This window comes from Nylanderia fulva, unplaced genomic scaffold (assembly GCF_048542155.1).
Source record: "Nylanderia fulva isolate GAGA-0341 unplaced genomic scaffold, ASM4854215v1 Scaffold30, whole genome shotgun sequence".
Classification (NCBI taxonomy): Eukaryota; Metazoa; Arthropoda; class Insecta; order Hymenoptera; family Formicidae; genus Nylanderia; species Nylanderia fulva.
The window spans coordinates 234,069-248,229 of NW_028190369.1; the positions used below are offsets into that span (position 1 = coordinate 234,069).

General features: G+C 33.2%; 1 protein-coding gene across 1 annotated transcript in view; it reads left to right on the plus strand.

Annotated features, from left to right (window-relative positions):
- Nucleotides 1–13,355, plus strand: part of E23 (ABC transporter G family member E23) — a 149,389-nt gene extending 136,034 nt beyond the window's left edge. The window contains exons 12-13 of the mRNA XM_029302366.2: nucleotides 460–668; nucleotides 1,102–13,355. Of these exons, the coding sequence (XP_029158199.1) occupies nucleotides 460–668; nucleotides 1,102–1,300 (408 nt within the window). The 3' untranslated portion in view covers nucleotides 1,301–13,355. The remainder of the gene's footprint in view (nucleotides 1–459; nucleotides 669–1,101) is intronic.
- The last annotated feature ends 806 nt before the right edge of the window (nucleotides 13,356–14,161 follow it).

Consider the following 14,161-nt stretch of genomic DNA (forward strand, 5'->3'; position numbering starts at 1 on the left):
CTCCTTTCCTAAAATTAAATATTCAAATCCAAGAAGACTGCTTATTATAATATTTATAACACGACTTGGAAATAAAAAATCAATATAAATGCAAAAATGACTGTACTTTGAAATCCACACACAAACATAATCATAAAAATCATATAAACAAATATCTGTTCTTACAATAGCATATCCGATAGATATTTTATTTTAAAAAATCCGTAATCATCTTATGCGGACGTATAATTGTATAACTATGTGTTTGTTATCTGTTGTTGGAAAATATCAATTATAAGGAGAACTTTCAAAAACGGCTCAAGTTGGAATTAAAAATCGTGCTAAAGGTACATAGATATTGCTCCTGCCAAGTCATCGGTCGAGCTAAAACGCGGATTATACTACTCGCCCGGTTTTTAATATTCGTCGTAAGTCTACTTATTCCGACCACTCTCAATTTTATTTCTGTTTGTTTTGCAGAGCGTTGGGTTCTTCGTGGGCGCTTGCTGCCTAGATCTGCAGGTGAGCATCACCGCGTCCGCGCTCTATACCCTGGCGACGCAACTTTTGGGTGGCTATTTAGCGACGTCGGTCCCACCGTGGCTAGCGTGGGCCAGATACGTCAGCATGGTGCACTACGCCTATCAGAATATGCAGATTCTGGAGTTCGACGTCGGCGAACCCATCGCGTAAGGCTATACACTTTTCACTTATCTCCGATTTTTCAATCATGGTTGAAATTTTCACGAACAAAAAAATTTGGTCGAGCGAACTGTAGTTATTAAAAAGATTCTCTTTTCAAGAAAAAAAATCAATAAATATATAATTTATAATTGAATGAAACAAATTCGAACCTATATAATACAATAATTTAAGGAACAATTTTTTTTTACGAAGAATATTATATAAAAAATACTTTGAGTAGCATAAGAAGAATAAAAAGAAAAATAGAGAACCATACAATATGTATGATTAAATTTTAATTATTTACATCGAATAAATTGTTTCGTCTTAACGCGAGAAGCATTATATATTTATAGTAGTGTCGTTAATAATATTATAGCAAAAAAATACATATAAGAGTGAAAAATGATAAATTCGCGTGTGTCTTTTGTGTGACAGATGTGCGCAGCCAAGTAAATTCGTCGAGTGCAAAAACAGTACGACGATACCACTATCCGCGATTCTGGAGAGTCAAGGCGGAGTCAGGGGCTCCGGTTACCTACCACTTTGGGCAAACACGGCGGTGCTCTTGGCGTTTCTGGTCGTTTTCCGAACCCTGGGCTATCTCGTCCTACGTTACTACCGTGTACCAAAATGAGCGTGTCGGGAGCCACGCAAGTAGCAAGCAAATTCTCCACGCAACTTTCGCGAATCTTCAGTTTTATTATTATAAAAAATATATATATATAAATATATAGTTGTATACCGCGTGTCTCGCTTTTTATCGGGAAAATAACGCACGTTTCGACGTCGCCCTTCTTCTCCTCCTCCTCCCCCTCGGAATTTTCTCGTCGATCTGTCGAATGTCTATAGAACTTTTTCTATCTGCCTCGTAAACTCGGAGGAGTGGTGCGAATCTGTTATCACGCAGACGTGCGAACATTTTCATTTTTCCCAATGGACGCGTATCATGCAAAACGCGAGACTGCAAAAGATTTGGTGAGAACTATATACATATATATGTATACATTATGTTGTATATGTGAGACTCTTTACACCACAATAAGAAGGGTGTGTATGTGATATGATAGAGAGAAAGAGACGTGCCAGCGCGTGCACACGCGCGTAAATGTGGAATAGCGTGAACGAACACCGGGAGTTAGTGTTCGTTGTTTGCGGCAAGAAGGGTATAATAGTAGGGAGAAATTTCGGCGCGGTGCCGCGCCGCGAAACCGACTGAAAATTTGTACGTTGGCGATGAATCTTTATACATATACATAGAGATATATAGATATATAAATATAAATATATATATATATATATATATATATATGTATATATATATCTATATTAACGTATACATACGCGCATACATACGCGAACGATAGAAATAGATTCTTAAAAAACCGTATTTATACAAATAAGCGATACCCATCACGTCTTATTTTTACTTTTATTACCGCCACAATTTTGTGCTACGTTAATGTTCGTTGATACCAGTAGGAGTTGTGTGTACTGCTACTGTTATTATCATTACTTACTATCTTTACTATCGAGAGACGCTGTAATTATAAGAGATAGACGAAGGATTATGCTGCTAATTCTAAAGTTGACAGGAAAGAGGAGAAACATATATGTACGTATATACAGGATGTCTCACAACCTTCGTACAATACTTTAGCGTGTTCTAGAGGTAAAATAGAGTTAAAAATCCTAATACACAAATTTCAAAATAGTTTTTCAGTTACAACTAACGCGCTCCGTAAACTATAATTACACGTATACCGATCTGTAAATAGAATTTTCAATTGTATTTTGTCTCTAGAACACGCTAATAAAATTGTGGGACACTGTACATATGTATATAAATATAAATATATATATATATATACATATATATATTACTGTTCTCGACGACTCGTATCGCGCGTGGGGTATGCGTGTTTTTTCGCGCGACGCGATAGTTTCGAAAAGTTTTATGCACGCCCCACGACGAACAGGATGGCGAAGAGAAAAGACTTTTTACGTCGATTATATAAAATCTGTTGGGATTTCTGCGATATATCTCCGTGATATTACTCGGACGCGTTGCGAGAATGGGGATCCAAAAAATTAACGAGCGGTGTAATAATATTCATTGTTTACTTTGTACATAGAGAGGGAGAGAGAGAGAGTGTGTGAAAGAAAAAATATTACGTATGTATATATATCAGGATGAAATACACATTTCAATCATATATACATACTTACATACATGAACACACTTATGTACCCATATACATAATGATAATGATAGTAATAATAACGATGCTAAGTATTATTATTCCAATTATTATTACTATTATTATCGCGCAATGATTATTCTGATTAGTTTAATTTTTATCATTATTATTATTATTCTCGCATGTACATTTGTAACGGACTGAACGAGACGCGATGTATTTTTTGTACATGCACAAAAGAGGCGATACACACACATTATAGGTTGGTGAACAGGGAGGTTGGGGAGGGGGGAGGGAATCGCATTATAAGATTACATTTCGCGTGAATCCATTTCGTTAATAATACCGATATCGTGGCGTGTTGTTATACTCCTTTCCTCTCCCGAGTTACACAGGAGAGCTAGTGTTTGTTACATAAGATAAAAAAAATAGATTAGATTATTACAGTTATACCATGCGGAGGAAATGTATATCTATCTGCGATAAATAACGCATGTCAGCCAATCAGCGGTGTAATATTGTAAGAAACAAGTGAACTGGACGACTCCAGAGTGGTTTAATAAGTAGGAAGTATGGTGAATCTCTGATTTTAATCAAGTTTTAACACAAAATCAATGCATATCTCTTATATATGCGCGTCCGAACGCGCGTTGTCTCGATTACTGACACTATCAATTGCTCGCTTTTCATTATCCGATAATTATCGCCGACCCCACCCCCTTTACGATAACGAATAAAATCAGTTAGGAGAACGAACGTTGAGAGAAAGAGCCGCATTTGCCAAAGGACTCCGCGAGTCGCGATCACGGAGAATCGTCCAGTACACCAATACATAAGCGCAATATCCACCAAGTGTTCATTGAGTTTGGCGGCGAGAGAGGAAAGAGAACGGGAGGAGAGACGCATATACGACGAGGATTATTGCTTCCTAATCGCGAGGACAGAGGAACACGAAGATGAGATAGGAAAAGCAACGTTGAGGTAAAATAGAAATCGAGATGAACCGAGTCGGTTTAAGAGTCGAATTCTCCACAAGTACGATGTAAAGGCCGCTGTATATATTAGACAATTGGCCGTGAATATATATATATATATATATATATATATATATATATAAAATTATTGAGAAAATATAGAAAATTTGATAAAATTACTTTGCTCGTATAAAAACTCTTTTCTTAAAAATATTTACTTTTATCATTTTCAACCCTGTCGCTTGAATCATATTTGAAAAATTAAGCAAGATTTTATCTAGTAACTGCGGTGATTACGATAAGCCTTAAACCGACTCTGGCAATGAATAACATCGTAAATTCGAAAGGGGCAACAGAGATAAAGCAACTGTAATAAACAAAGATTTGGCTGTGTCAATGTCATAGCGTCTGAATTGATTTGTGTGTATATATCGTTTCTTTTTTTATACTTTTAACGTCTGAATCGAAAGCTTTCAATAAAGATGATGAAAGTGAAAGAAAGAACGAGAGAATGCGCACTAGTATCCAGGATAGGGTGAAATATTGCTGAATGAATTAAGGATAGAGAGATAAAGAGTGAAAAAGACAAAACGAGAGAGACAGAGAGTGTGTGTACGGGAAGGACTTTTATTATACTCATATTTTTATTGCACATTTAACGTTAAGTGGTGGCTAAAATGTCGAGAAAGTTTTAATAAACTTTCATATAAACGCGTTCCATATATAAACAAATAGCTATTACATTTAACGTTAAATTTGTGATAAAACGAGTTTTATTGTTGTAGCGAAAAAGAGGAGAGAGAAAGAGAGAGAGGTTGTTTCGAAGCCGTACGTCGTTCATCGATCGTGCGAAGGATAAATATCATACAAATTCTTGCATACAATTCTATACATTTTCGATTGCTACGCGCGCGCAAAAAATTGGAGATTAATTTTATTTCTATTTCTTAAAATTCCAACACACAAAAAAACATGAACAAAAATCCAGCGTATATACATACCTATATGATGCCGCTTTTATAGACGTTGGCGGTGATAACCATTTTCTACGAAAATGCTTATCCGAGGGATGCAGATGCGCATCGAAGGTGCAGAAAGCGAAGGTTTCTTTCCTTTGCCTCCTCCGATAACGCTATTCTATCGTACGCAGGAAACGCACTTTTTGATGATCATGTAGATGTCTTTTCAAAATTTTGATATCCATATATATACTATTATTACTATATAAATGTACACCACTGACGGTTAATAAAACCCGCGCGACTGGACATTTGTATGCGTTTTACAACTTTAGCAGCGAGCTCGGACTAATTGATACTCACACACGGAACCGTAGACTGCACGAAATCATTTTTTGCCGGATGCCACAAAGTTGGACGGAATATGCTTTGTCTCGATAACGCGCGACAAAAGCGTGTGTTTAAACCAACGGGATTAAAATGTGCGTTGGTGTATTATCGTCTTTTCATGCGGACCAGATTAGATAATTGTGGGGCAACCTAACGATTATCTTCTATATAGATATTTAGAAAGATGTACATCAGTAGCAACAATTAGATTAAATTAGAAAATAAAACAATTCTTTTTTGCAGTAGAAATTTTATTTCAGAATTAAATCGACCATAATTTTTCCATTATTTTAACTTTTGTTATTTTTATTACGAGATACTTTAACGTAATTTGAATTATATTAAAAAATTATAAAAAATATTGATACTGAACTGATAATAAAACGTAATATTAAATTTAAGCAAATTAAAAAGTTCAGATTAAAACATGTATAATAATTTGTATTCTAAATAAAACTCACATTTCGCTTTTTGTACAGATAAAATGTGTTTCAGATTATTTGATAAATTTGATTTCGATTATTTTTTTATTGCTGTATAACATGGAAATTGAATATAAATTCTATAAGTTGTTACTGTTATACATTTTTCAAAACATCTGTATACTCCTTTATATAATGAAATATTACGAAAGTAAAAAGCACGAGAAGCTTTTTTGATTATTCGTCAGATTGGCGAATGAATATTACAATAGCTATAGAATGTGTATGAAATCGATCGTGATTTATAGTAAAAAGCCAACACTATTTTTTTTCGCGAATCTTTCTCATTTCATGATCACTCATGCGATCATCTTTCTCATCTTAACATGATATCCACGCGTATTTCATTCTTCTCGTCGCGAATGATTCGCACAACATTCAAACTTTGAAATATGCAAAAATGTACACATGCTTTTGCAGTAAAACTCTATAAGACTGACAATGTTTTTATATGATTATAAAATAAACGGCAGGATGAAAGAAAGATTTTTCTCCCAAATTAAATTGCGTTTTACATAGTTGTACGTGTAAGATCGTGTGATACGCGCTATGAAATTGTAAACTTTACGAAATTATTTCCTTTTCATAACATGGAGAGGAAAAGATTCGAATTTCAAATATTCAACACAGCCAAACTTTTCTATAAAAAGAGCACGACGCAGCTTCGGCTTCGAAAGTACACCGTCTGTGTTAAAAATTTCGACAAGTAGATCAAAATAACTCTAAATAAAAAATTCGCCAATCGTAAAAAAAAAAGAACACGCCGAATTGAATTCTTTATATCCCCAATATTTTCCACTCGATAGAGATCTGCATGTTTCGCGGAAACAAAATTAGGGTGTCTCGAGCAAGACTATTTCGCTTTACAAAAATAGTGCCTTTTTTACTAAAGACTCTGTTATTTGTGCCAAGTCAAATCCAAAGGATCTGTAAGACACACTGCCAGATTGTACAGAGTAGGAACAGAAAGAGGGAGAAAGATTGGTAGAGAGAGAGAGAGAGAGAGAGAATGTGAATTAGAGTGCAAGCAAATGTGTGTCGCGAAACGTTAGATGGGAAGATTGAGAAAATCGAAGTACGAAAAGTCACACACGCGGAACAGAACTTGATGTTATTATAGAAAGGATCACCGCGATAGAGAAAGATAGATAGAATGATACAAGGAGCAAGGACTTTTCTGATGATCGAACTGCGTGGACTGAAAATATATCGAGACATTTTCCTACGCACGCACGTGCATGCGACATGAGATGACATGTACAATGTCGCGCAAAAGAGTGTCCTCATTTACATATAAAACTTACCAGAATATCGCGGGACTAAAAAAAGAAAATGCCAAAAGTGTTCGACTAATTCAATTGCCGCCGGTGGATCCCCGATTAGTATCTTACTATATATGACGGAAATGAATAATCGATGTAAATATGTGCTAAAGAAGTTTAATATATAATTTTAATTATATATATACGGTTATACACATATAAAAATTTATATATATATATATGTATGTATATGTATGTATGTATATATATATGAAGAATATATATGTGAATAGAGAGAAAGGAGAGCACCGTTCGCTTTAAGTGCTCATTAATAAACGTGTTAACATCTAGCACGACTTTGCAAAACTTTGAGTATATATTTACGCACACATAAAAATACTGTATATTATTTACCCTCACGATACAAACCAGATGTATAACTCTATCCCCTTGTATATATACACGTATATACATATATGTGTAATATAGCGTTAATACTAACAGAAAAAAAGCGCCCTATTATTTTATAGAAATTATTATATTAATTAAATGATAGTATTATATTCCTGTTGCCCGAACAGTAGATGTATCGCATTACTGTCTAGAAGAGATAGCTCTGTCTAGTATTTTTACTTTTTATTTTACCAAGAAATGTTAATATCACTATATTAAAATGTGGTAATAATAATAATTATTATTATTATTACACTAATATTAATGCTGTTTTTTATTATTACTATTGCTATAATTATTTTTTATTATGATAATATTATTTTATCATCGTAATTATTGCTCCAACTATTACTTTGATTATTACGATTAGTTACTCTATTGTTAGTATTAATTATTATTATTTGTCGTTGTTATCAGCAACATCTCCACTATCATCATACGTCGTTGTCATCAATATCACGTCGTTGTCATTGTTATAGTATTTTAAAATTATTTTGAGACAAGCGCACGCTATCGATTTATAATTATGATAATTTTAACAAATATTAATTTTTTTTCTATCAATATTTTGTCATTTCTAAAAAAAAATTATTCGATATGCCTATTCATTTTATCTTAAGAAATCTTGAAATATAGTAACAAACATGATTTAATTAATATTAATTTCTCTTCCTTTTTTTGCTTTAAAATCGAAGCTCAGGAAACAAAGTGTAACACTCCAAAAATGTCTTATTTATGTAATATTTTCGACAATATTGAGATTATTAAGTTTTTACTAATGCATTTTAAAAATGCAATATAGGAAACTATTAACTTTGTATGGAAATACAAATTACATGCGTGATAAAAAATTTTTACAGTTTCTTTTTATCAAACGTGAGGTATAGTCGCGACAAACTCACTATACAACACGATAGCTACATGTGTTTTAAGCGACGAAAAAAATTTTAAAGATTTTAAAAAATGTTTTCAAGCAAAATCATATATCACAGATGCGCTGTAAACATTTTCATATAAACAGAGACACGCTGCTGAGAGGCACATATTAAGCAGTAAATTTACTGTCTCTTCGCATTTTTCTTACTTTATGAGATATAGATTATTTTTTTATCATTTTTGTCACACATACTTGATCTCGTCTATATATTTCTTGGATTTAATATATATGCATTATATAAAATGTGGAGAGTTCCGTATTCAGAATATATTAAGGCCGTTCAATTACCATTCTAACTTTTTTGCATGTCTATTGCTGCATCTTAGGGAAAAATATATATTTCTTCATAATCGAGAATTTGCTATGACACGAAATCACAGAATAATATACTTCTCGCTAAAAAAATTAGATGTATAAAATTGTTTTTATGTAAAATTTTATAAAATGTTTAGCTAAATATAAATCGTGAACTATACTAAAAAAACTAACAAAATCTGTCAGCAATAAGAAAAAAACTCATATTTATATATCTATGTAATTCTTAATTTTGTTGGCACAAAATTACCTTAGTTATTTTTACAAAGTTATAATAAAATCAAAGTTCTTGTCGCGGTTATGTTCTGAGTGCGGATCTTTATTTACAGCTTAATAAATGCCGAATGTAGTTACCGCCTTTCCTCATATCTCTTCCCCATCCCTGAATACTATCGGATATGCGTGTGTGTTGACGACACGTTGTTACGTGCCTCAGCAATGCGGGAGAGAATGTGTGATAGTCAATTTATCTCTTGAATGTCAAGATGGATGTCATAATTATCGATCATGATATAATCCGACAGAAATTTCGTTGCGTTTTCGCATAATTTAAATCTGCTTTCTTTACCTGTGACTTATAGAACTTTATTCATTATAATTTAATTATAATATGAAATAAAAATACAAAATTTTCTATTTAAAAAAATTTACCTATAAATAAATATATATTGCGTGTATCAAAATTTTCTTCTTCGGATTTATAAATTTAAAAAATAGGAACAATTTGTTTTATAAATGTTGAAATTATATCATGAGATATTCGATTTTTGAAATGTCCATCTCACTCATGTTTCGCGCACCTCTCGGTAGAAAAGCAAGCGGGGCATTATGTGGCTTTCGTGAACAGCCTTTTGCTCAAAGCAAACGTTACCATACCATCGAGTACAAATTGATCTTGTACGCGAAAGCTCAGCTTTCAAATCGGAGAATGGTAGAATCGGAATAGTGAAACGAATCAAACACATAGCTTCGTCAAACAGTAAAATGCATATATATGCGTGGTTTACGCCTCTGATCTGTCTTTCTTTAAGTAAAAGCCAATCGATTTCTAAACAATTACAGTAATTGCAAATTTATTTGCTTAAAATGAACTATTCACTTTTACGTTAATTTTATTTTAAAAAAACCTAATTTTAATTTATTGAAAGGTCATAGATTTAATAATTCCATAAATTTTCATACATTTTTAATATATAAAAGGCTGCATTTTTTAAATTTTGATGATATTGACAAGATTTTATGTGGCGTTCCGAGCATGGCAAGATAAAATAAGCCTCTCTTCCCATCCCCAAGCAAGATCAGAATGTACGCGATCAATTGTACATTAATTAGCGACTAATATATTGTTGCATATTTGAGATGTCCGCTTCGCGTGTTTATCGTGGTCGTTAAAATCAAGGAGCCTGTTAATTGCAAAGATTTATATAACGTAGTTCTTCCTCGAGCGTGTATATGAGTGACGAGTAAAGGGAATCGATTGAATAATATCAATTAATAAGATGATAGGGACGGAGAGGAATGTAAATAAATGGAGTTGCTGGCTGTGCTGTGTAATTGTTATAATGGCAATATGTTATATAAATATAATAATAATAATAATATGTATAACAGACGGATATATATATACACCGATTTTGCGAAATCGATATTATCCTTAGATTGCGCGGAGATAAAAATTGCTACTGCGATCAATTCAAGATGATTAACTTATCTTTGATCGAGTATAAAACTTTTTTAACATAAGTTAATTTGTTTTCTCTCCAACAATTTATGACAGATTGAAAAGGAAATTCGAGATATACTGTTAATAATAAAAAAATTGTATATTATTATTATATAATATTAAAATTTATATAGTATTATTATATAAATAAATATTGTTAAAAATGTGTGTAAAACGTATGTATGCTCTACAGAAATGTAAATTTTTTTCTTCTAATAACACTTTGTATAAATAATTGTATTCAGATTTTAGGAAACGCACAATGAGAAATGAACATCGCAGAGCGATTGCAGTAGCAATTTTTCCGCGATACGTCGAACTTCTCGAATTAGAAGAGCATTTGGCTTAGAAATACGTGCGCGAATCGAACTCGATCATACTGTATATTATTCAACATCCGCTCTTTTTGTACCGAACTCAAGTTACTTAGCATTCTCATCATCAACATCTCTGTCACAGCAAAGTCACTTGCGATTTGTATCTTTATAAAAACGCCGAAGATGAGTAACAGCATACGACATGGCCCCGTAGTTCTCAGTGTTTCTTAAGCTTTTCGAGATCACAGATGGATAATTTTTTATGCCGAATCTCCGTACGACTTTTCTATATAAACTAACTCGAGCGCCGTAAAGACGTAAGGGTACGAAGGGAACGTGTGATGACAAACGTGTTGCAATATACACATGATATACACAAGCGCAACACGTTAATGAAATGATCTAATTATATAGTATAGCGATGAGGAAAAAGAGGAGCGACATATATATAATAACGGTTATCACTGTAATGCATTTTTATCTAGTAAAAGGAAGTTACTCAAACTTAGAAATACTAGAAACATACTTCTAGACCATGGCGAAAACGCCTAAAATTTTTCGACGGAGGTCGAATATGCGGTGGAAGACGGTTTAAGAAACACTGCCATAGTTAATTACGGAATTTTAACACTAGTTAGTGTTATATTAAATAAACACTAGCTCAAATCGCGCCGCGCGCCGGAAACGTGAAGAGGCGAAAGAATGTGCGAAAGGTTCGCTTAGATAATCAATCGACATTTCCTTTTGCGTCGGAATCTAATTGTATACAGTGAAGAGAAAATGATAGAAAGACAGGAGAGAGTGCGAGAGAGAGAGAGAGAATTTTGTTCAGTTAAATACGAAGCATTGGCATTTTTTTTATTATCGCGAGGAAGAAATTTCTTTACCTCTATTTTGAGAGACTGCGAATCAATAATCGACAGATATATAAGAGATTTATCATTTATTTTATATGCTCAATACATATTTTTTCTAGCATTTAAACTGCTATTATTATTGTCATTCAAGAGCAAGTCATTGCTGTCATCTGACATGAAATCATTCATGATAAAATTAGATATTCTATGTCATTAAAACATTTTTAAATAAGCCAAATACACGATTGATGCAACATAATTGTCTTTTTAATACCACGTCAACATGATTCATTTATCATTGTAAAATAAAATCATCGTCTTTTGAGTCTCTCAACTATTTTAATAGTAATACAATATTACGTCCGATGGACGTAAAACAATATGATGAAGATTGAACGTGTTGACTGCATGCAGCACGATATTTATCGTTTCGACGCAAAGGGTTAACAGACATCTGCCCGGTTAGCAGATTAAAGGATTAGCACTGCCATTATATCGATAGAGTTATTATCAGATTTACATTATGTATGAGCGCCCTGATGAGGCGACAAGACCGCCTTTAATCGCGAGACTAATAAATCGTGAATGAACAGGTCGAGACTGCAAAATGTTCATTTGAGATGTTCAGAACAGCCGATCAAGTGTGTTCACAACCGTGTGAAAATGTTCGACTCTTCGCCATTAAAATATCTTTTCAATATATCATTAATTTGAGAAGTTATATATATAAGAGCGTTGAGAGAAACTTCACTATCAGTTGATATGCAAAATGCAAATAAACTATATAACAATGATATAGTAATGAGATAAAAAATGACAATGGGGCGCTGCTTTTTATCGATTTGCCTCCCGTGAATACACGTGCTAAACCGTGTATAAACTCCTGCAAATCAACAGCCGATGGAGAAGCTGTCAACGACAATATCGCAATGCTGACAGAAGTTTGTCATGGAAAAAAATTTGTTTGCCGCTTCGGGATGAAAACGGAATGACAAAAGTGCTAAAAATAAAGAGAGAAATGTCGTGTGCAAACGAAAAAAGGTCATTCATCTTGGAAGCATTGGTCCGTTTTCATTTCGAATCCTCGTTTTGCGTTTAGCGAGTTAACGAAGTATCTCGTGTTTCTTAAAAAAGACACATAGCGTATACACAAGCGATCGATCGTTATCGAAGCGATTTAAAATCAAATGGTAAACGCGGGGGAGAGGTGTTATAGCAGAATTATTTCTGAATATACGGAAACGAGAGGAGAGATATAAAAGGTCGGACATGTATACAAGGGATCCAAGTTCCATTACGTTGCAAATCGAGACGTCTTCGTCTTTAAGTAGTGATCCTCAACCGATTGTCTGGCGCGAAATATCAATTTCTTTGCGTAGCGACTCTTCGCCACGACTCGCAGTTGAAGTAAAAAAGTTGTTAATTTGCGAGGTACAGGCGAAATTGAGAAAAAAGGGGAGAATTGCGAGCAGTTAGTCTTTACATTATGCGCGTAAAATGCTTGACAATTAATTTTGTTTCTATCGAATCGAGAGTGAGAGAGAGAGAGAGAGAGAGAAAAGCGCGCCTGGACGTGTGTATATGTATGTATGAGCGCGCGTATGTGTCGAAAAAAAGAGAGAGAAAGAGAGAGAAAAAGGCAGAAATTTCACAACAACGGCGTTCATTCTCTTCGACAACCATATGCAATATAAAATTGAGTATACAGAGCAAAGCAGCGAAAAAAACCATCTGTCCTAGTCCTAGTATTCGAACTCTCATCACCATAATTTATAACCGATTTCAATTTAAATCTAATAAAACGATGTTATATAATACCAAATCATTGTTCGTGTATTTTTTCTCACTTACTAATCTGTTTCCCAAAATATTTTTTTTTAAATGATATATAATTTGTTGAAATAAGAATTTTTTAGATAATAAAAAAATAAGAAATTTTTAAATCTTTAAAATAATCCTACTTACAATTAGCATGTTGAAATTTTCAAGATAATAATGAAGGAGAGCTTCATCTCCTCTCCAATTTTAGCGAAATTTTATACAATATTAAAATTGTTGCTCTCAAGTAGAAAAAATTGCAGTAGATTTAGTCTCCTTATAGGGAGGGGACGAATTTCAGTTCACATCAGATTCGTGTACAAAAATACAAAATATTGTAAAGTTTTGGAGAGGATTTTTACAAATATATATAAATTATTATCCAAAATTAGAATAAAAATTAATTGACTCACCGATACGCGATACCTAACCGATGCACAGCAGCAAAGTTGTAAACTGTAAAATATAAATACATGGAAATTATGTAATTTGATAATTAAATAATTATATATTGGTGAAATTATTGTGAATATTATAGCGAAATTATAATATAGTGAAATTTAATAATTAAATAATTGATATTGCAAAAAATAAAATTATTGGCATTTGAATTTAATAGTAAAATTAGTAATAATAAATAATAAATTAATTATACTACCATATAGTTGTCCTGCCGTTACTCGATGCCATCCCGGATATCCTCGTAGAAGAAGCTTCGAAACACTTGCACTCGCGTTATATTTTTTTCGTTCGCGGTGACGTCCGGGTTTTAGCTATCATATTTTCGACGCGTTTCAGCAAAACACGAGA